This window comes from Osmerus eperlanus, chromosome 21 (genome assembly GCF_963692335.1).
Source record: "Osmerus eperlanus chromosome 21, fOsmEpe2.1, whole genome shotgun sequence".
In the NCBI taxonomy this organism is placed as follows: Eukaryota; Metazoa; Chordata; class Actinopteri; order Osmeriformes; family Osmeridae; genus Osmerus; species Osmerus eperlanus.
Window position 1 is genome coordinate 5,958,352 of NC_085038.1, and position 21,561 is coordinate 5,979,912.

Genomic DNA, 21,561 nt, shown 5'->3' on the forward strand with positions numbered 1-21,561 from the left:
GACACACGTACATGCATCATTTGCAAGGTCAAGGCAGAAAGTAAGTGTATACTTATTCCTGAATGCTGCCTCAGTTTACAGACAGGCAATCTCTTGCAGACTCCTCTCCTTGCCCCCTCACCCTACCATGAGGAACATTGCGTGAATTATTGACAAGCCTGCCCCCCCTCCCTCGCCTCTCTCTGTTTTTCATCTCTTCTTTCCCTCTCTCTCTCTTCATATACAGTAGCTCTTCTGCTGTCAACAGCACAAGCGGTGAACAATAAGTCTGCATCCTCTGAGCCCGCTCCTCCCTGCACACTTTCCACCTGTGGCTGACCCACTGCCGCTGTTGGCTGGATGTGAATAGAATAGATCCTGTTGCTCATCTCACAAAGGTAAGTCCTCATCGAAACCTCATCAAAACTACAAAACTAGGTTGTGCTGTGTTGTGTAGTTATTTATGTTATAGTGCTTTTTTCCATTAGTGTGATAATTAAGCATGACAAACTATTATGAGCTATATATCATGCGTGACAGAACTATTTACATGTAGAAGTGTTTAGAGTTACATTTTGTGCATATTTTATTCTGCGTGTCCTACTCCAGTTATTTGTGATACATTGTAACTTTTTATATCTTTTTTTCCAGGCAATCCCAGGAGCTAACATGCAGTACTTTTTCCTTCTTCTTCTGTTGATGGAGGTATATGCCAAGTCCAACAGCAGCCCATGTGAGACAGGTTGTGAATGTCGTGGGGAAGTCAAGATGACGATCTGTGTCCGAGCCTTCTTCACCCAACTGCCTAGCAGCATCCCCCCTTCAACGGAGCTCTTGGACCTGTCTGAAAACCAGCTGACCTTCATCCCGGAAAATTCCCTTCAAATGGTCCGCAAACTTCGGGTGCTGCTCCTACATGACAACAACATCAGTGCCGTGGCTGACGGTGCCTTCTCCCAGCTGGAGTTCCTTCAGAAGCTGGACCTGAGCCGGAACAGGATCTGCTCCCTTGGCGAAGGCTTCTCCCTGGGCTTAGGGGCTCTGAGGGAGCTGCTGCTCTCAGAGAACCAGCTGAGGAGCTTGGACAGCAAGACCTTCATGCACCTGGACGGCCTACAGAGGCTCAATCTGACGGACAATGCCATCCATTCCATCCAGATGAGATCTTTTGGCTCCATGAGCACCTTACGCCAGCTCCATCTGGAGGGAAACAAGATCAGCTCGCTCAACAACGGGATCTTCTCCATGCTCCGATCCTTGGAGGTGCTCAACCTGCAGGGGAACCGCATCACCCGGACAGAAGAAGGGGTCTTCAAGCCCCTCACCAACATAGCACTGCTAAATCTAGCCCATAATCACCTGAGCACCGTCTATTTTAAAACGTTCCTGAGCATCCACACCTACAGCACCCATATCCTTCTGGAGGGGAACCCTTGGAACTGTGACTGCGACCTGCAGAGGGAGTTTAGAAAGCTGAAGAGTGTCCAGAGGCTCTTCCTGGACGACTACCACAACCTGAGCTGCAGCGCTCCACCTGAACTGGAAAACTACCATCTGATGGATGTGGACACTGAGCTGTGTATAGCTGAGACAGTCACAGTGCTAGTCATTACCGTCACCGTGGTGACAACGGTGCTGGCTGCCATGGTGATGGCAGAGAGGAAGAGAAAGAAAAAGAAAAATAGTAAACACTGGACACAGCAGGGAGACATGTCAGATGAGTCTGAGAATTAACCATTTATCAACCAAAATGTATTATATCCTAGAAGAATTATATAGAATATGTAATGTAATTTATTTTTGATCAGATAATATTTTTGTTCTAACTTACTCTATCTTTATTCAGTTGGCTATATATAATTGTGACAACAGTTTTAGTGGGCCTAAGTATGTACTCAGTGATTCGCAACACACTGGTTGTGGTGTTGAATATTTTATTAAAAATTTTGAAAATAACAAAATGAGACTGGGCAGTGGTGGCTTTTTACATTTCTACATCAGTCAGCAATCTTATACTGAACAGAGCATGATAATGTCCAACCTTCTTTTCCTTGTTCCTAAATAGGCCAAAGGCCTATTTACATTTTTCATCTCACGTTGACTGCAGCAACAACAGTAGCCTATAGCCCGCATCCCACTGTCATCACATGTTCAATTTTGATATTTATTCCAGTTTACTTCTGGGCTGATTATGACTTGAGTTCACTTGACATGGCAACGTATTTGTAACCACTGACATTTCGTCTAAAATATGCGGAAATTATTTTCATAAGGACATCCACTGTCGAGACAAGAGCTTTCACTTTAAAAGATAGGGACGTCACGGCGCCTAGTACAGCCCATCCCTTTGCCCATCCCCTGGTTCGCGAAGCACAGGTGGGAGAGATCGAGTTTGTAAAGAGAAAAAAAACGGAATGATTATATGGCCCGTGGATACAGTTATTTTTCAAATGTTTATAAGAATCAACACACGGATATTTCTTTGGATATAAAATAATTAAAGTTGTATACATAAAACCAGAAATGCTTGCAAGGAATCTGAATTGCTGCCGAAGCTGCGCAGTCATAGTTTGATGGGGCACTGACCGGTGACTTGAATTAAACAGGTATGAATAAAGAACGAGTGCATTATTCTGTCATTAGTTTATATAGAACGGTTTCTCAATGTAACATTTTTATTGTGTTTCTTTGTGTGATAGCGTTGTAAAATATATGGCTCTAGGTAGCTTTTGGGTCTGTGCTTTCACCGGGTAGTAGCCCTATTGATTATTTTTGTAATAACCTACCAATAAAGTTTATTGTATTGTCAAGTATAAATAACCCACCCAAATCCCTTTGCATATCCTTTTGTTCTGATATTCTCAATGTAATTGCTAGCTTTGACATTTACTTCCGCATATGACACTGAAATGTCGCTGTCGCGCCTTATCAATGAGGAGTGTTTTTGACTCCGCGTAAATTGTTTTAGTAGTCACGTTACACATTGATTGCTATTCATTGAAATTAAATGTTGTGAATTGTATGTATATTTACGCTTTCATTATACTGTGTTACAGAAATGGCAGACGATGACAAAGTTGCCATCCTAACGGATGATGAAGAAGACCAGAAGAAAAAGTATGTCCTGGCTGAGCCTTTCAACTCTCTCTCCCTGGAGCTGCCTACAGAGCTTCCTCCTCAAGGGCCTTCATCAGAAACACCTGCTACAGACATGTCCTCACCCATGGCCATTGGCTGCTGGGAGAGACTCTGCCTCCGAATTGATAGCCATCTCCTCATCTCCAAAATCTTTTACTTCTTCTTCTATGCAGCCTACGGCTCCTTGCACCCTTTCCTCGCCGTCTATTACAAGCAGCTTGGGATGTCGCCTAGTCGTAGCGGCCTATTGGTTGGGATCCGCTACTTTATCGAATTCTGCAGTGCACCTTTCTGGGGCATGGTGGCTGATCGCTTTAAGAAAGGGAAGCCAGTCCTGGTGTTCTCTGTGCTGTGTTGGTTGGTCTTCAATTGTGGCATTGGCTTTGTGAAGCCAGCTGACATGACGTGTGTTGAGAAGTTTAGTGTGACCCCAACTGTGGCCCCAACACTCCCCCAGACTGTATCATTCATCAATGATTCCCTGCTAGCCAATCACACCAATGACAAGATCATTCGCCGCCACATAGATCATTCCCATGGTGACTCTTCACTTTTGGATAATTCCGATTCCCCCAGTAACATGCACCGGAGGTATAAAAGAAGCACAGATGCCAATACTACTGACGGTCCTACTACTCTGTCGATGCCAACTACCACAGCAGTGACACCCACCACACCCACCACCACCACCACCACACCCACCACCACCACACCCACCACCACACCCACCACCACCACACCCACCACCACACCCACCACCACCACACCCACCACCACCACTACACCCACCACCACCACCACCACACCCACCACCACCACTACACCCACCACCACCATAAGCACCCCCAGTACCATCCCCACCACCAGCACCACCACCACCATGCCCACCACCACCCAAGCCAAAGATTACATCATCATTTACAATCAGGACCAGGTAGAGACCATCTTCCTCATCATCCTACTGGTCATCATTGTGGGTGAGTTCTTCAGCGCGCCCGCCGTGACCATCGTGGACACGGTTACCCTCCAGTACCTGGGGACTCACAGGGACCGCTACGGCCTGCAGAGGATGTGGGGCTCCCTGGGCTGGGGCCTGGTCATGCTCCTGGTGGGGATCTGGATCGACCACACGCACGTCGACATCATCATCAATGGCCTGGGCTGTGTCCTGCCCGAATACAGGAACTACCAGGTTGCCTTCATCGTGTTTGGGGTTCTGATGGGTGCCGCCCTGGTGGTGGCCACACAGTTCTACTTTGACTATGGGAACTACAGGCAGGAGCTGGGGGAGGGGGCGGATGAGGCGGAGGCCACACCATCTACCAGGAACGGGCTGACTCCATCCCCAGAGGCGGGCCTGGACCAGAGCCCCGTATCGTCCGATTCGGGCCCCCAACATTACAGCTACAGTGACCTGATCCGACTGCTGTGCAGCGTGCAGTACAGCACGGTGCTGTTCGTGGCCTGGTTCATGGGCTTCGGGTACGGCTTTGTGTTTACCTTCCTGTACTGGCACCTGGAGGACCTGAAGGGGTCCACCACTCTGTTTGGCGTGTGCTCTGTCCTAAGCCACGCGTCAGAGCTGGCTGCCTACTTCACCAGCCATAAGTTCATCGAATTGGTGGGTCACATCAGGTAAGAAAAGACAGGATTTTGGAGAGGGTGGATTAAACCTAAATGAGTATTGCTATCTTACATTTGAACTGACCTGTTTAACCAATGATTTCTCAGCAATCCATGCACTTTACTTCAGGGAAACAATGATTTCATTGACTGTGTTGGGGAGTGGAGTCGCACAGACTTTGCACAGAGCAGGGACATTTGAGAGGGGGGTGTTATGTTTCAGGAGCAGGGAGGCCCTCAGGGTTCTCTGCGACCAACATCAGTGCAGCACTGTGATGCCTGCTTCCATTTCTCCACCTTTGTAGAGGCTTAAGCCTCAGATCGTCAAAGCACTCATTCTCTGTTTTAGCTATCAACAAATACAAATCCTCAAAAGGTGGTTCTAGTCCAGCAGGTTCTACAGTCCTCTCTTAGTTGAAGGTGTTTTTGTTCCTGAAATGTGAGGATTTTACCCATTGAGCTTTACCTTAACAGCCCACTGGACATTGAACCCAGTTTCATGCTTTCCGTTAGACCTTGGATGGTTGTCTGACTAGGGTTATGATAACACTGGTATATTTCTTGTTTCCTGGGTTAAGACCATGTTAATACAAACAGTAATTCTGACCAGCCAACAAGGAACATTCAAACATATTTTCTTTTTGCTTTAATTGTGGTTCAAGTAATAACTAATCAAGTATGACATTTGTTTCACAACAAGATCACGTGAATAGAATAGAAGGAGCAGCCTGTTGTCCCTTTCACAGAGACAGGCCATTTAAAGACTGAACACAGGTCAGATGTTTGTTTCCAACCCGATCTACTTTATTTGTCAGCAGCATTCAATGAAATCAGGCTAGGCCAGTTGCAGTGGCTCTGTCCTTTTATATTGAAGCAGATGTCTTTTCAATCTTTCAGTCCAGACCAGTGTTAAAATGGTTTACTGATCTATGATTTAATGATTGATATCTTCACTGCCACCCTCTCCCACCCCAGGGTCCTGTACATCGGCCTGGCATGCAACACTGCTCGCTACTTGTATATTTCGTACTTGGAGAGCGCTTGGATAGTCCTGCCCATGGAGGTTCTTCAAGGTAAGCGAGAAGGTCAAGTGATGACGTCCCTCGGTGTGTGCGTCGATTCTGAGGCGTGTTCGTTAGTCGTGGCCTGAGCTGAACCGCTGAGGGGGAGTCTGGGGACAGGAACTCTGCCTGTTTGTTCAAGCTACGGCTTATCAAACAGCCATTTCCTTGGCAACTCAATTCATAACACGGAAAAGGATATGCGCTCTCTGGACACACATATATTTTAGTCGCAGCACCCCACTGCAAGGATACACGGACACATGATAAAGATGTGTTTTAGCATGACTATCCCTGTGCAAAGGATAGGCTGTTTGTTTGCCATGGTTGTGGAGGAGCAATAACTTAGCTTACTAGCACCCGTGGTGTGGTTGGCCTTGTCAAACATTACACTCCTACTTTCAAACAGTTCTGCCATCATTGAACATTCAAATTCAGCTTTACTGAGGTAAAGAACAATGTCCTCATTGGATGAGTGATGGCCTATAAAGCTGCCTGTGAACCTAATATAAGTGCTTAGTCTTCTCAAATTCTAGCCTTAAACATTAAGACTGCCTTGCTCCACCCACATTATCATTTCTGTATGGTCCCATTCTCTGAGCATGTGACGGTATTTTAGGTATGTAGCAACATGATAACACAGGACCTTGTGCACTGAGTTTGAAGCCCTGTGCTGAGTCAAATGTCAATTTTAGTTCAGCAGTCTCACACGAGCAGTAGCATAAGTATGCTCTGTTAAAAACCATTGTGTTGAAACAAGAAATATTTTGTGGGGGGGTGGGGGGTCCTACAGACAGCCACCGATCATGAGAAATCACAGTTGTGTGTGGATGGAGCCGGAAGAGGATAGGGAATGAAATGTCCTCTGCTGACAGTGCTGCACCGGTGCTGCACCGGTGCTGCACCGGTGCAGCACCGGTGCTGCACCGGTGCTGCATCGGTGCTGCACCAGTAACTCCAGAAGTTTGAACTTCATACCTGATCTAGGGACTTTCCTATATGAACTACGTAGAGTCAACAGACGCTTCAAACTACTCCTTTAGGTACTTTAGAAGGACACTAAAATGGGTCAAGTTTGCTGGCAACGGTTACAGTTGGATATAACATTTCAGTATTATTGTAATTATGCTTATTGGAACTAATGCTTTAAAAATTTAAATTTGTTCATGTGGGCACCTCAGTACAAAAGTGATGTTTGTTTGGCTCCCTGTGTTTTTCTTGTGGTGTAGGTGTGACCCACGCGTCTGTGTGGGCGGCCTGCATCTCTTATCTGAGCGCTGCCGTCCCTCCGGCCCTGCGGACCTCGGCCCAGGGCATCCTACAGGGGGTCCACCTCGGTCTAGGCAGGGGCTGCGGGGCCATGGTGGGCGGAGTCTTTGTCAACTACTTTGGTAGGATGGACACACTTCCAACACACCTTCCCCTTTTGTGAAACCTGTAGTATATTCTTGTGTTTTTTTTCACGGTTTTGTCGCCCTGTAAACGAACAAACACATTTTTACAGGAGTGGCTGAGACCTTCCGGGGGATAGGAATGGCCTCCCTCGTCATCCTCCTTGTCTTCTCCTTCATCCAGTGTATCACAGGGAAGAATGAGGAGAAAGGTAGGAGGAATTACTCTGGAACCGAAACATGATGGCTGATGGGGGGGGGGGGGGGGGGAGTGGAGTGGAGAATCTTCAATGTCTTTTACCTAGCATCAGTGCTTTCCAGTAAAGGATGGTATTGTACCCCGTATCTCCCCACAGAGGATAAAATGCTGGCAGAGAATATCCCCGTGCCCTCAAGTCCTGTGCCCATCGCCACCATCGACCTGGTCCAGAACCAGACTGGCGTGATGGTGCCCCGTCCGGAGGCCCGGCAGCCCACCAAGAAGACCAAGCACCAGGAGGAACAGGAGGACGTCAACCGCCCAGCCTGGGTGCTCTCTGGCTCCCCCTGGGTCACCATTGCCTTCGCCGTGCTCCAGATCCGAGAGAAGATCAGGATGGCGAGGATCCACCCGCCCACAGAGAGACAGCCGCTGCAGGTACGGTGGAATAAGCAAATGAAGACATGACAAGGCAACGAATACATAGATATATGCTCTCTGAACTTTGTCCATCTCATTTCTCAGGGTTCTTTTAAAAGCCTGTCTGCTTATCTGAATGTGCTTGTTTGCACTAACATTTGACTGATTTTTTTTAACTGCTCTTTTCCCTATTACATGCCTTCCTTCCCAATGCAGAAAGGTGAGAGAGTGTGCCGATTTTCAAAACTGCAGGGCTTAATAGATCTTTGTGGGTTGGGTTCACATTGGGTGTGTTTGCAGTCCTGTCTGTGTGTATACAGTAATGTTGTGTGTGTGTGTGTTTGGCGTATGTAGGCAAAGTGGGTGTGTGTGTAATACTTATTGTGTTACCACACCCAATTGACTCACTCTAGTATCTGCATGCTCTTAACGTTGGGTCATAAAGCTCATCCAATGACGTCTGATAACTAAGAAGTGCGTAAAACCTTTTTTTTTTTAAGGTGCCAAATGAGCGGAATGCGGAATATCAAGCTGTGGTGACTTCTCACAGAGACTCTTGCGACCATACCAACGACCCCCAGGTGTCCATGCACCCCACAGGACCCCCATTAGCCCTCAGCCAGGCACTTTCAGAGCCCACCGACGGTCAGGGGAGTTGGGATCAGACCCCAGTCCATCCAGACCAGAACACCCCAGTGGAGAACCCTGTCTTCTTACCTGGGAACATATAGCCAGTGCATGTGTACACCTCCCTCACTTACATACACTCCTCATCTAGTGGCTTCAGTGAGACAGAGTTGACACTTCCATGTCTAGTGTAGCTGTCTCCCTTTATTCCAGAAGGAAGTATTTATATGAATCATGTTAAGGGAGTGTTTATTAATACTCAAGACTCACCTATGAACACAAGTATTTGTTGAATGGAACTTGGATTGGATCCATGATGTTGAAGTGCCTCTTGATGCGCATTTATCTTTTTGTTCAATGTCTGCAATGGTGTTGTGCAGTAGGGTCATTGATTTTTCAATTACATAATTTCACTGTGATATGCAAACATTACACTGCAGTTTTCCTGCATTGTGCTTAGAGCGTTGGTGACTAGAGTCCTTGGTATACATAACTTTTGGTCGAAGGGGGAAGTCGGATCGCTTCTGACGCGTATTTATTGCTCCTGTATTTTTCCGTTTTCCATATTATGACAGCATTTAAACTTCTGACTCTTTAGAAGCCAAGTACAATAAAGACATTTTAGAAGGCTTAATTATCCCACACTGAACTACTTCCTCTATTATCAGGACTCGTTGTCCTAATAGTTCCAGGATTGGCCACTTGGGGGCAGTAGTGTGCTACTGTACACGGCTTAGACCCACTTGATATTAGTGTGTACGTGGTGTGTGTTTGCGTGTGTGTGTTTACTGCTGTGTGGAGTGTGGATGTTATTGAGGTCATGGTGTGCCTGCTGCTGATGGGATTGTGTGGGAGGACAGTAATAGTGTTCCGCAAAAACTAGACTATGTCCCATGTAAATAAAAAATGGTCTTGGCATAGATTAGGTCTAATATTTGTGTTGAAATCTCATCAGCTGATTCATTGTTTTTCCCTATTGCCTTTGTTTTGAGTGTGGTAATTAATGCAATTTAATGTCATTTCCTCGTAGCTCTCGCTGACATACTGACAAGGGTTTTGTTTTATCAAAGAACACAAATTAAGCTCCACAAAATTAAATCAAGTGGTCAACAATAATTTATTGTCCCATAGTATCTTTTTTATTGTTCACATGGGTAGGCAGTATGAACTGCTGCAGGGTGTTCACTTTGAGACCACACTGTTTACCTTTGATTGTTTTGGGGCTATCGTTCAAGGCATGAAAGGAATAAATAATGTATATGCCAGTTCAATTGTGATTTGTAATTTGTCTGACATATTTATTCAACATCTAGTTGATTTCAATGTAAGGTTTCAATGCTTTTTATGGTAATTAACCAACTAACCAAATTTAATTAATCAGCTTGTTGACCATTCTGAGCTCAACTACTCAACTATTTTAGACTCCGTTGACCACTGTTGTACAGGCTTCTGAGATGCCCTGCAGATGGGACTTTGTTGAATCTGTTGACTCATGGCGATGGTGACTGGTCCGTTCCCTGCCTGCAGACACTCCTGATGCACTATGAGAAATTAAATCAGACAGCTGCCATGGTCAGTCTTGCAACAGGGTCTGTTTCAGCTGGCTACCATCACTGTTCACACAACGCACTGATAACGTGCCGTTGACCTACATGCACACTGAAGCCAGTTGGTGGTAAAATGAACTTCTAACAGATATGTAACATCGCTTTACATCCTCTTAAAACGGTAAGGGTTCAAACTCCATCTCCCATGTCACCTCTAGGACTCCAAACACAGACCGCAGACCCCAGGATGTCCTCTTTTGTGAGGGGAGCAGCACACAGAGACAGTGAAGGGCTTTGTCTTCCCAGTGATCAATCGCCCCATACATGACGCCCACAGGCCAGGCCTGCCGTGGGCTTCCTCAGCCCAGCCCACCAGCCCCCACAGACGGCACAGCACAGCAGGACAGCAGCTCACTCGGCTCCCATCAATCCCATGCTGGCCGGCTGAGCCCTGGGCTTCCAGCTCAGACCCGTGGGTCACAACCTGGACACCGCCTGGCCAAGCCTTCACTTTCTTGCCTTGCACTGCAACATTTACATCCATTTTCTTCTCACTTTTATCAGATGTGCAGCCGAGAGTGAGGCGGATACAGTAGCTCTTTGAATAAGTACATTCTGTAAGGAAACCTAAGTTGCCAAGCTTTTTTTCTTCTAATTGAGTCAGGGACTTGTGTTTGAAAGGTAGGCGTGTGAGTGGGGGGGTCTAATCCCTAGCTGTTGTTGTTTTTCATGCCTGCTGGGTTGAGATCAAAAACTTAACAGCAATAATCATGCAAAAATTGTGCCTTTACTTCAAAGAGCAAATCAACTTTACTTACGCTCATGTAGTTTTTATTGTTTTGCCGATTATTATATTTCTTTATCAGAATTTCCGAATGTTCTTGGATTTTAATAGTTTTGTGGTGTATAGTGGTTGGACGAGAAGCTCAAGACTCCTGGTAGTATTGGCAAGTGAAATCTTTCCAGAATAAGGACGCCCTCAGATAAGTGCACACCTCAGAAATTAGCATGACAGTTTCACAGAAGGGGCGTCAGGGTTCCCTAAGCTTGATACGAGCTGACGGGTGGGCTCCACGCCTTCTCCTGCAGCAGAGGACATGGAACACATTAGCAGGTCTACACAGTGGGCGGAGCGGGGTCTCGGCTACCTGCGTGGTCACAGGCCCGCCCACGTGGGCAAATCCCCTCAGGCACACCATATGCAATTCCCCTTATTATCAGCCTGCTTGCATAGATTGAAGACAGAGAGCCCCCCCATGGAGTCTCCATGTGGGCTGTGCAATTCTAGCTTCCCCCTGTGTCCAAGTGTGGCATGCTCTATCTGTGGTATCAATTACAGTTTAATAGGAACACTCTTGAATGTTCACCTGCATGCTTTAGTTCCTGGCCAAATAAAATACTAGAGGGAGATTGATTCCAACAATGGCCAAACCATCTATTTACCATTTAAAATTTGTAACGTTGTGCTGTCAAGATTGCAGTTCCCATCTCTGCATGTCAGACAACCCCGCCTACACCAAAACACCCACACACACACTCCCCGCCCACACACTCACTTCCCGCCCACACAGAGACACACATGTTCACTCAGACATAAGCTGCTCATGACATCCCACACTTTCTCAGATACCTACAAAGTAATGTGCTACTGCTCAGTGCACCCACAAATTATCTTGTTTTTCACAAATTTAAGCACAAACACAATCTGGAAGTCAGGTCAAGTGTAGATGTACTGGAACACTGTACCTGCCTCAGAGACTAACCTAAATCCACATGTATGTAACAATACACTGTTGAACAATAATCTGATACTAACTTCCATGACAATAATGAACTATGTACCGAATGTGTAATACGGTTGTTGCATTTATTTTGTCAGGCCATTTATTTGGATTTTACTTTAACAATTCACTGCATGAACTGTAATCAACAAGGATCAATGGATCAATGGGTATAAGCTTCTATAATCCAAAATAGGAATCGTTTTGCAGTGCTTCAAAAGAGGAACTTGGAAGGCTGAACCCCCCTTTAGTGCAAAAGTCTGAATGTGGGTTGTCAGGGGGAGGGGGGAGGGGGGTGGGAGGAGACGGGGAAGGAGGCAGAACTGCGTGGGTGTTCTGACATGGTGAGGGTCTGACAGGCTCAAGCGTGGGTTCGTCATTGAAATGTGTTTGTAGTTGCGAGGGACGGGAGGGGGGGGTGGAGTGTGGGGGGAAAGAAGTTGAAGTTGGAAGAAAAGTTCACCCTGCTTTAAAAAGAACAACCAAATAACATACCATCTAAAAGCTGAAATAGAGATTTTCCGTCTGGCAGGCCGTATCTTTGAGCTAGGGGACGGAAACCATGGTGGATCCGTCCAGGTTATTTTTCCTTTATTGCATATGTTGTTTGTATGTTGTCGGTTCTTTTAATGAGCTTCAGTAACAAACAGTGAAGGGTTGAGGGTTAGGGCATAGTCAGGGAGGGCCATCAGGGTCAGAGCTACTTTGGTAGCTGGTTCTGCCCTCGGAGGTCAGATCCGCACACACCACATAGCCAGACAGGATTAAAGGTGTGGGTGTACTGGAAACTGAGCCTACCTGTTCCCTATGCCTGTGGAAAAACACATCATTATAAACTGCACTGAAAAGCAAACAGACTCAGTACTACCCTGACAATTATCTTCATCCATCTCTTTGTTTTTCATGAATTTATCGACACTTTTTCCATAGCTCTCTCTTTAAACAGACATTAGCTTATTCTTGTGTCTGTGAGTCTTTTTAAATAGCCTCACGAGAGCGAGGGAAAAGATCTGTTCTGCAGAGTATAGATTATATCTTTTGTTTCCAAATGAAAAACAAAGCTCATCTCCCCAAGGCTGTACACTGTGTGGTGGCTGGCCTAATTCCCCAAAATAGCTCATTGATACTGAAGCAGATTGAGTTATTACATGTACTTGTGTTGAGTGGAGAGACAGCTTTGCATATAAAACAAAAGAAACATAATTTACAGGACATTGTTTGGAAACCCGTTCTCGACTTCCTTTCTGAGAAAATAGGCTGGGATCAAATAAAATAAATTCAAGGTCTATGTAACCTTCTTTTTCTCAACAATATTCTACCACGTGTGATTTCGTCTGAGTGCAGGTGTCGTTTTGGACAACTGCGGGATGTGATGATCCACCAGCTGGGAGTTGCAAGGCCAATACACAGAGAGGTTAGGAGCTGATGCCAACAGAATGAGTGTGCGTGGGAGTGGTAGTCCTATGAGAAAGGTTCATGGTTTGTGCACATGGGACCAAATCCCCAAGCCTCCTTATCACTTTTCCCACTCCCTGCTTGAATGCTATCCAGCAGACGTGGAAGACATCGACCACCTTTTCGTGAATATGTTAACATGAAGTATTTTAAATAATGTTAAGTAATTTATCATTTTGTCTCAATGAGTAGGGGAGAAATCGTGCCAATGATGACGGATCGACTATCGTGTGTAAAATCTAAGTAAGTCACAACTCATTTAAAAAAACGAATTCAAACTTCATCTGAAATGCCATAAGATTTTCTGTACACTACTGTCTGCGCGGGTGTTGAACCTACTCGAGTCCCAGCTGACCGAGGCTGCTGCTGCGATGTGGTGCTTGGTATTCCATGCAGAAGCCTCCCACGCCCCTGTCCGCCCACGCCAGGATTTGCGTCACGCAGGCGCGTGGGCGTGAGCACTGTAGCAACCGCGGAATATCCCAATTTCAATAGGTGGGGACAGGAGGGATAGGCAGCCACTCGACGACTCGCTCACAGTCAACACAATTCACACTGTATTTTAGTACGAAGATAGACGAAGTGGACTTAAAAGTGTTTTTAAGACCGACAGTCAATATTCTGAGAAGGCTCTCCACATCTGTGCCAACGCGCATCAGGGAAATTATTTGTTTGTCTTTAGAGAGCGTGTTTTGGATACCGATTTTTGGAGCTGGTGCTTTTGAGACAGTTTGTGGCTTACACAATACATAAAGCGTTTGTCTATTACACTTTAACAACGGAAACCAAAGGAGGCCGACGTTCTCCAGGTGTGTAACCCGTCTTGTGACTGATATTGGCATTTAACTTTTTTACACCTCTACAGCCTGTGGATCAGTTACTGAACATGTGTTTATGACTTCCAGGCTACAGTGACTCTTAAGTCGAAACATTTCGATGAATGTGACATGTAAACGATCATAGAGTTGTTTTTGCAGTTACGTATGTATTTCCTAGTTTGCTACTGGTGACAAGTGATATGCAAGCTTTGTTTGTTTCTAGACTATGAAAATGATTTCAAATGGAGATATAAACAACATCTAGGAAGTGACAAAATTAAAATGATTTCCTTCAAATGTTTTCTTTACACTGGCACGCAATCATAGTATACTCTCAGGGGCATTTTTTGGACTGGCAATCATTCTGGCTGTGTTAATTATGACCTTTTCCCCCATAGTCATTGTTCCAAGTTACTCACTATGAAGGGCTAGCTAAGGATCCTTTAGCTAAGTAAAGCCTATTCTGAGCGGGCCCACCTACACATCCTGCAGAGGAGGAGTGTGGCATGTGGCCCTCCCAACAACCCAGGACTCTAAACTGCCACTCCTATATTTGCAACCCTAGCTTGGGCCTCAATGGCGCTTACTCTACATAGACCAACTCAGGGATCCGCGTGCCTGCCTTTCTTCTCCCTTCAGTCAGGCATATGAGTAACGCTTAGAGAGAATATGGCCTATCACCTCACCACGCTGTGTGTGTGTTGTACCTCAGGTATGGCGGCGGCTTTGCCGAGAACCCTGGGGGAGCTGCAGCTGTATCGGATCCTGCAGAGAGCCAACCTGCTCTACTACTACGAGGCCTTCATCCAGCAGGGCGGCGATGACGTGCAGCAACTGTGTGAGGCTGGGGAGGAGGAGTTCCTGGAGATCATGGCCCTGGTGGGCATGGCCAGCAAGCCCCTCCACGTGAGGCGTCTACAGAAAGCCCTGCGCGACTGGGTCACCAACCCGGCCCTGTTCAACCAGCCTCTCACATCCCTGCCCGTCTGCAGCATCCCCGTGTACAAGCTCCCCGAGGGCTCCCCCACGCTGCTTAACGCCCAGGACCGTGGCAGCGCCAGTGCCAAAGTGCCCAAAATCATGGCCGCCACCTGTTCAGACCCAGGCAAACTGGAGGTAGCCAGGGACAAGGCGGCAGCAGGTTCCCCCCTGCAGAGTAGCAGCGAAGCCCGCCTTTGGTCCGGCCACAGCAACGACAGCGAGCAGAGCCTGTCCCCCTCCGACCTGGGCTCCCCGTCCTCCCCCAGGGAGGGTCTGGAGGCCCTGGATGCAGCAGCCGTGCAGTCGGTCCTGGAGTGCGTGGAGAGGATGGCCCCAGGCCTGCCAAAGACCGACCCAGCAGAGGTGAAGGAGCAGCTGAAGACCAACAAGAAGCTGGCCAAGATGATCAGCCACATCTTCGACATGAGCGATGACGAGCCACGCCGGGAGGAGGAGATCCGCAAGTACAGCGCCATCTACGGACGCTTCGACTCCAAGAGGCGGGACGGCAAACACCTGACCCTTCACGAGGTACAGAAAGGGGACGCCCGCTTTTCGCACACCTGCCCTACCTTAGGCCGTACCTCCACGCATACCGTCCTTCCTTGAAATAAGCAGTGCTTTTCAAGCGATAGCTTCTGGGTTCAAACCACAAGCAGCACTTGTAGTAGTGGCTGTGGAGTGGGGAATGCTCAGCGCTTCATTTCTTCTCCTTTTCTCCCCCCAGCTGACTGTGAATGAGGCAGCAGCTCAGCTATGTATGAGAGATGTGGCTCTGCTGACCCGCAGAGATGAGCTGTTTGGGCTAGCCCGCCAGATCTCCAGAGAGGTCACCTACAAATACACGTACAGAACGAGCAAGTAAGAGGCACCTCCAAAGCAGCCCACAGCATTAAATGACGTTAGCAATATAAGTCATATAATCAACACAGTAGTAGTAGTTACTGTAATTACATTACAATAGATACAAGTTTTGAGCAGTGGATGATGGGGATTACCTCATTATTACATTTAACATTTAACATCAATGACTATTACATCAAGTACTATTTCAGTAAAGTACTATTATTACTATACAGTCATCACTGTTGTCTTGAAATGGCACACAAACTGATGGGAACTGTCCACCTAGATCTCGCTATGGGGAGAGAGATGAGCCATCTCCTAAAAGAATTAAAACTGAGGTAAGTTCCAGTTAATTCCTGTATGTTTCAGATTTTTTTTTTTTTACATGCTTCATTGCTAGCTGAGTACAGCATGAAAGGAACCCTCTTTGTGCTGCGCACCCTCTGGGGTGTCGTTTGTGTTCTAACGCACTCAGTTCGCACAAGGCTTCCTTGAAAGAGGCATTCTCAACTCTTCACTTGATCGAAAACACATGTGCCTCCATCACTTCACCGCTCTGTGGGACTTTAAGAGAATAAGGAAATGTTCTGCTGTGCATATAGAGACACCTGTCAACACACAGGATGTTCAAGACCCATCCCTTACGATGACCCTCCAGAATAACCCATTGTGGGCTTGCCCATCCCCTATTGCTTACTCTGAATGAACTACATCTTTCCTGTCCTCTTAAAATTCCCAGGAGAACTTTTTTGATATCCAGGAGGCCCTGCAGGCCATCCACATGCGCCAGGAGATGTTGAGAGAGCAGTTGGCGTGCGCCAAATCAAAAGGAGAGGAGGTTGTTGGGAGAAACCTGCAGGTAATTGGACAAGTCCTGTTTGTCTTTTTGAACTCACATATAACTCGTCTGCTGCAGCCCATGAAGCTCGATAGACATATATATCCATACTAGTATTCACACATATCAGTTTACATGCCACCTGCTCCATCTGCTGTGAATATATCCTAATTAGAGACGGGTGGTGGGAGGAGAGAGGTTTATGATCACTCATTATCGAGCCGCTCTCATGTAGCTAGCGATACACATCACTCACATCACACTTGCATTAACCCTGTATCTAAATGTAGGAATGGGGGCATCATGGCTGTGTTCTTCTGTGGTGTAGATGCAGTTGGAGCGTCTGTTGGCCAGGCAGATGGAGATTCTCCATGATGCCGCCGTTCAGGAGCGACTGCAGGCTCTGGACTGGAGGATACCTGCTGGGGCGCTGAAGTACCTGGGTGATGCGCAGAATACCAATGGCACCTCAGGGGACAAAAGCAGAGATAACCAAGGTACCGTCACAAAACAGCTCTCCCCTTACTCCCAAACACAGATGCGTTCAAACATTTTGGTTTGTGTTTTTTTTTTCTTTTTACTGCATTTTTCACTTCTAACTTCTCAAAATGAGGGGGAAAACCCTTATGCAGGTTCTCGCTGTTCCTTAGGGACTCATCTCATTTTCATCTTTTTCTGCACTCACCCACTCTTGACAGCTCATTATATCTGTGTTCCCATAATTCCCCCCTCCACCTGTAATTATCAATCCCACGCATGTTTACCTCCGGCCAGTTGCCCAGGGGGTGTCTCTCTCTTTCTCTCTCTCTCTCTGTCTCTCTATCTCTCTCCCTCTGTCTGGCTCTCTCTTCTTTCTCCCTCGCTCTCCTCATTAGTCTTCAAATGGTATGGTTACGACATGTAAAGCAGGCGCTATTAAAAGCACCTTTATTCAAGTTGAATGAAAGGAGCATGTAATGCTGCAGGCCCTGGGTGGCTGGCGAACACTATCAAGCACAACCTAGCAGATGTGTGAGACAATGAGACATAGAAGGTTTACGCGCTGACTGAGCAGCTTAACCTGCTCCTAGTAGAAACAGTGAGAAACGTGACTGTTTATCCTGCTCAGATGTTTGCAATCATGGTCTTTTTCTTTATTTCAGATGAGAGACCAATGAACCTGCGGATGGTCAGTCAGAGTGTGGCAGAGGGGGAGCTTCCCCTGGGGAAGCAGCTAGCCAACGAGCTCAAACGTCATCATAACCACAGCACAGATGAGACCAAAACACCAGCAACAGGTCAGCACTCGGCTCGCCGCTACACATCTAAGTTCCCATATCTAACAGCCTTGTACCATTCAAACCACAGAGATGACAGGATTATCAATGCACAAATGCACAAACCCCCACAGCTTCAGTCAATGGATGAACTCTGGTTGTAGCTACATGGAAATGCCTCCTAGCAGATCACCTATTAGCCCACACTGCTGGTTTTCATTTATAGCTTCATGGTTGGGACCTGTCATTTTGTCAAATCACTCTTTGAAACTTTAATCTAGGATGGCTTTGAAGATAACTTTGTCTGTTCTTTGTCTTGATAACGCCCCAGAATATCAAAGCACACACCCTCACCTTTCTGGCACTGTATCCAATTTACTTTCAGAAAGTTCTTAATTTTTGGCAACATAAATATTGTAACTGTAATAGATATGGTAACATGTACCTACCTGTCATGACACGCTCTTGCTTATTTGTCTTTTCGTTCATCCCCTAGAAAATGGTACCTCGCAGCGAGCGCAGAGTCACTCCGACAGGAAGACCATCAAATCAGAACCGGAAGATTCCTCATAGTGCCTCCCGCCATGCGCCGTCTCCCCTGTTCTACTCAAAATTTTACAGTATGCAGTTAGCCGTCAATAGATACTAAGCAAGCACAGCCACAGTAGAGCCTTAACAACCAATGTTGCCTCGTGAATAGCTTTTATTTTTCTTTAATTTACTTTAAGGTTTTTTGCCAAAGCGTAGAGCATGTTTTCAGTCGTGGGGGAAGCTGAGCAGGGTGTCTTCTCATGAGATATCCTTCATGCTATTACAGGTACTTTATGTATTAATTGACTGTACTGTACATGTTGTCACATGCACGTGAAATATGAGCGGGATCAGTGGGTATGAAAAGAATGCTAAGTTGCATTTTGTATACTTTGTATACCCCAGGGTGTTTTTTACTTGTTTGTCTTTTTTTGGACAGATGATTTACTTCAGTCCTCTGGGGCTGAATCCTAACTTGAGATCCGTGCTCGTACTGTAACTCTTACTTTTGTGTAAATGATGACTTGATACCAATGAGGGATTTGTGGGAACATAACACGGTTAGGATTCAGCCCTCACTTACTAGTTTATGTTTGGTAAAGATTTGGGCAAACTCGAGTTGTCCCATAAAGGAACAATCATACAGTTGCTCTCTTGTCTTGTATGTATTTATGAGAGTTAAAGTTGAACTGAGGTTGTAAATGATCTGTTAAGGAGTTCTGGCTCAAGGTCAGTGTTATTCGACTAGGCATATGGCTAGTTCTGTCTGTTTTCCAGTGACCACACTGATAAATTGCTATTCTTGCTATACAAACAAAGCAAAAGTCCCAGTCTAGAGCCACTGTAGGACAGAACCATAGGGCCTGTACATACAGTAGTATAAAATCACAATAATGATAGCCTAATCTGAAAAGCAGGGTTTTTGTCAATTAATGTAATTTGCTGTAGTTTTGGTGTCAATACAGTGTTTATGTATGTAGAGCAAAAGAAAAAAAAAACACAACAAAAAAAACAAATAAGTGTTGTTGAGAACACCAGTGACAGTGTCTGGTATCAAATGCTTTATAAGATTTTAATGTTACTTAGCATAGCCTTAGATCTTATCAGTGTTTCACCTGTGACCACCAGTGCATAATTCAAAATGTTGCTGTTAGAATTAGCTACATAGCCAATGGGTGTTAAGTGTTCTTTGTGTGTTGCCATTGAGTGAATTGTGTTCACTCCGTAGGTCCTCTTTCAGGTCAAGAAAGTCAGAAGTAAATGTTCTTCTCACAGCAGTTAGTTTTGTAATAGTGTCATTCACCAAGACTACAACCAATGCAATACCTATGTAAGTGATATGTGTAATGACATAATTTTTGGCCTGCCATTGTTCTGTGCTAGATGACTGTCGTCCACCAGTTCCCACACTGGTTTAGTTAACTGTCACTGTCCTATGATGTTCAGAGATCAACGCATGTCCAGCTGTGTGATAGAAGTCTCAATAGTTGATTCACATTCTTATCACTGTTATTGTAAGTGATAGAGCTAGATTAGGCTTGCCTAGTTATGCACCAGTTTTTTTAAACACTAATATATTTTATTTGTTATACAGCACATAAACATTAAACTTTATTTTTTTGAACTGAGATCTGTTTTCTCATCAATTTACAATGTATTGTCCTGGCTAGTCTGGGGGTAATTATACTCAATGTCACAGTACCTATGGTAGTGGGAAAATGTGTTCCGGCAATCAGATAAACTATGAATAGAAGCTGACGAGACCATAGGTCAAGCTGTCTCTCTTAAAAAAGAAACGTTTGAATCTCTGGTTGAACCATTTGCATCAACGTCATATCAACACATTCTGAAACTGGCTGATGACTCACTCTGACGCAGGTCCTTTTCATACCTCCTGTCTCTCTCGCTCCCCCTCCCCCTCCTCCCTCTCTATATCTCTCTTCCTCACACACACCCATACACACAGATTTTCTCCTGAGAACCGGTCCACTCATCACTGAACACCCACACTTGTACAGCTCACAGTCTCAGCCCTGTATGATGGCCTCTGCCAATGCAAGTCACTGATGTGTTGCCATGGAAACACTGATTGTGGGCGGCACTAGCAGGCGTGTGGGAGGGAGTGGAGCCAGCCGCTAAGCTGTGTGGGAGGGATCTGCTGAACGCACCATCACCCTCATTTAAAAGAGCAGGAAACTGACTGCTTTTGAGAAAACGTGGGCGTTTGAGAATTGTCTCCTTACCCTCCTGCAATGTGTTAAGGATATTGTCTCTTTATCCATGTTTCTCTTTACCTGTCTCACTGTATTCTCACCTGCTATGCCGTGGTTCCAGTGGAATATTGATCAATCACTTTATGACATCTGCAATATTCTATGGTTAATCAATAGTATCTGTCAATCCCCATAAATTACCTTCATATAAGGTATTTCACTAAATTTGAATTTAGAGAACAATCAATGGCAGTGGCCAAACATTTCCTCTCAACCAAAAGCAATATTTACATTGACCACAAGGTGTCAGAGTAGAACAAGACATGGTAGAAGCAGAGCTAAAATGAATTGGTAAATTGCATATTTAGACCATTGATGAATTACATCAACTTGTAATGGTTTTTAGTAGCCTACTGACTCAATCTATTAAATGATAATTTAATATATGGTTGTGGTTAATCAGGTTGGTTTCCTTTGATTCAGAGTCAGGGGGATCCTGGAGATGCAGAGTGAGATTAGTTTCAATCGTGTAGTTTATGATGATTACTACTAACTACAAAATAACATTTATATTTTTATGTAGAATGTTTTAGGGCGGTTAATTTTGGCTGATAACAACGAAACTCAGGACTACTATACAAACACAGAACCTTTGCAAAATCAATTGGATGATCTGATTGTGTTAGGGGCCTACCTTGTTGTTTTATACATTGTACAAGTGTCACCCTATATTAATCACACATCAGACGACCAGTTCATCACAAAGAATGTGTAAAAACGAAGGCAAGGCATGCACTGTCTCAGCATTTGCAGGTAGAGTAAGCTTTTGATCGCGAACGCTGTCTGACGTCGGGGAT

At 45.6% G+C, this 21,561-nt stretch overlaps 3 protein-coding genes across 3 annotated transcripts; all 3 read left to right on the plus strand.

The window, feature by feature from the left end:
- The first annotated feature begins 230 nt into the window (after window positions 1–230).
- Window positions 231–1,845, plus strand: LOC134007215 (slit homolog 1 protein). Its single transcript, XM_062446479.1, has 2 exons — window positions 231–377; window positions 631–1,845. Exon 2 carries the CDS (start codon window positions 649–651, stop codon window positions 1,711–1,713), a length of 1,065 nt encoding a protein of 354 aa, XP_062302463.1. The 5' UTR covers window positions 231–377; window positions 631–648; the 3' UTR covers window positions 1,714–1,845.
- Window positions 1,846–2,326: 481 nt separating this feature from the next.
- mfsd6a (major facilitator superfamily domain containing 6a) lies at window positions 2,327–9,703 on the plus strand. Its single transcript, XM_062446478.1, has 7 exons — window positions 2,327–2,585; window positions 3,036–4,752; window positions 5,716–5,813; window positions 7,031–7,192; window positions 7,306–7,404; window positions 7,549–7,829; window positions 8,312–9,703. The coding sequence occupies exons 2-7, from the start codon at window positions 3,038–3,040 to the stop codon at window positions 8,540–8,542; spliced, it is 2,586 nt and encodes an 861-aa protein (XP_062302462.1). The 5' UTR covers window positions 2,327–2,585; window positions 3,036–3,037; the 3' UTR covers window positions 8,543–9,703.
- Window positions 9,704–13,704: 4,001 nt separating this feature from the next.
- Window positions 13,705–20,119, plus strand: nab1a (NGFI-A binding protein 1a (EGR1 binding protein 1)). The gene is made up of 8 exons (XM_062446943.1): window positions 13,705–14,030; window positions 14,752–15,551; window positions 15,748–15,881; window positions 16,153–16,204; window positions 16,606–16,725; window positions 17,033–17,201; window positions 17,847–17,981; window positions 18,457–20,119. Exons 2-8 carry the CDS (start codon window positions 14,754–14,756, stop codon window positions 18,531–18,533), a joined length of 1,485 nt encoding a protein of 494 aa, XP_062302927.1. The 5' UTR covers window positions 13,705–14,030; window positions 14,752–14,753; the 3' UTR covers window positions 18,534–20,119.
- The last annotated feature ends 1,442 nt before the right edge of the window (window positions 20,120–21,561 follow it).

Excerpts from the sequence above, each read along its gene's own strand:
- mfsd6a (XM_062446478.1), top strand. The coding sequence starts at position 3,038 with ATGGCAGACGATGACAAAGTTGCCATCCTAACGGATGATGAAGAAGAC. Across the intron at positions 7,193-7,305 it reads AGTCTTTGTCAACTACTTTG|GAGTGGCTGAGACCTTCCGG; the intron begins GTAGGATGGACA and ends ACATTTTTACAG. Across the intron at positions 7,830-8,311 it reads CAGAGAGACAGCCGCTGCAG|GTGCCAAATGAGCGGAATGC; the intron begins GTACGGTGGAAT and ends TTTTTTTTTAAG.
- nab1a (XM_062446943.1), top strand. The coding sequence starts at position 14,754 with ATGGCGGCGGCTTTGCCGAGAACCCTGGGGGAGCTGCAGCTGTATCGG. Across the intron at positions 15,552-15,747 it reads AACACCTGACCCTTCACGAG|CTGACTGTGAATGAGGCAGC; the intron begins GTACAGAAAGGG and ends TTCTCCCCCCAG. Across the intron at positions 16,205-16,605 it reads CTAAAAGAATTAAAACTGAG|GAGAACTTTTTTGATATCCA; the intron begins GTAAGTTCCAGT and ends TAAAATTCCCAG.
- LOC134007215 (XM_062446479.1), top strand. The coding sequence starts at position 649 with ATGCAGTACTTTTTCCTTCTTCTTCTGTTGATGGAGGTATATGCCAAG.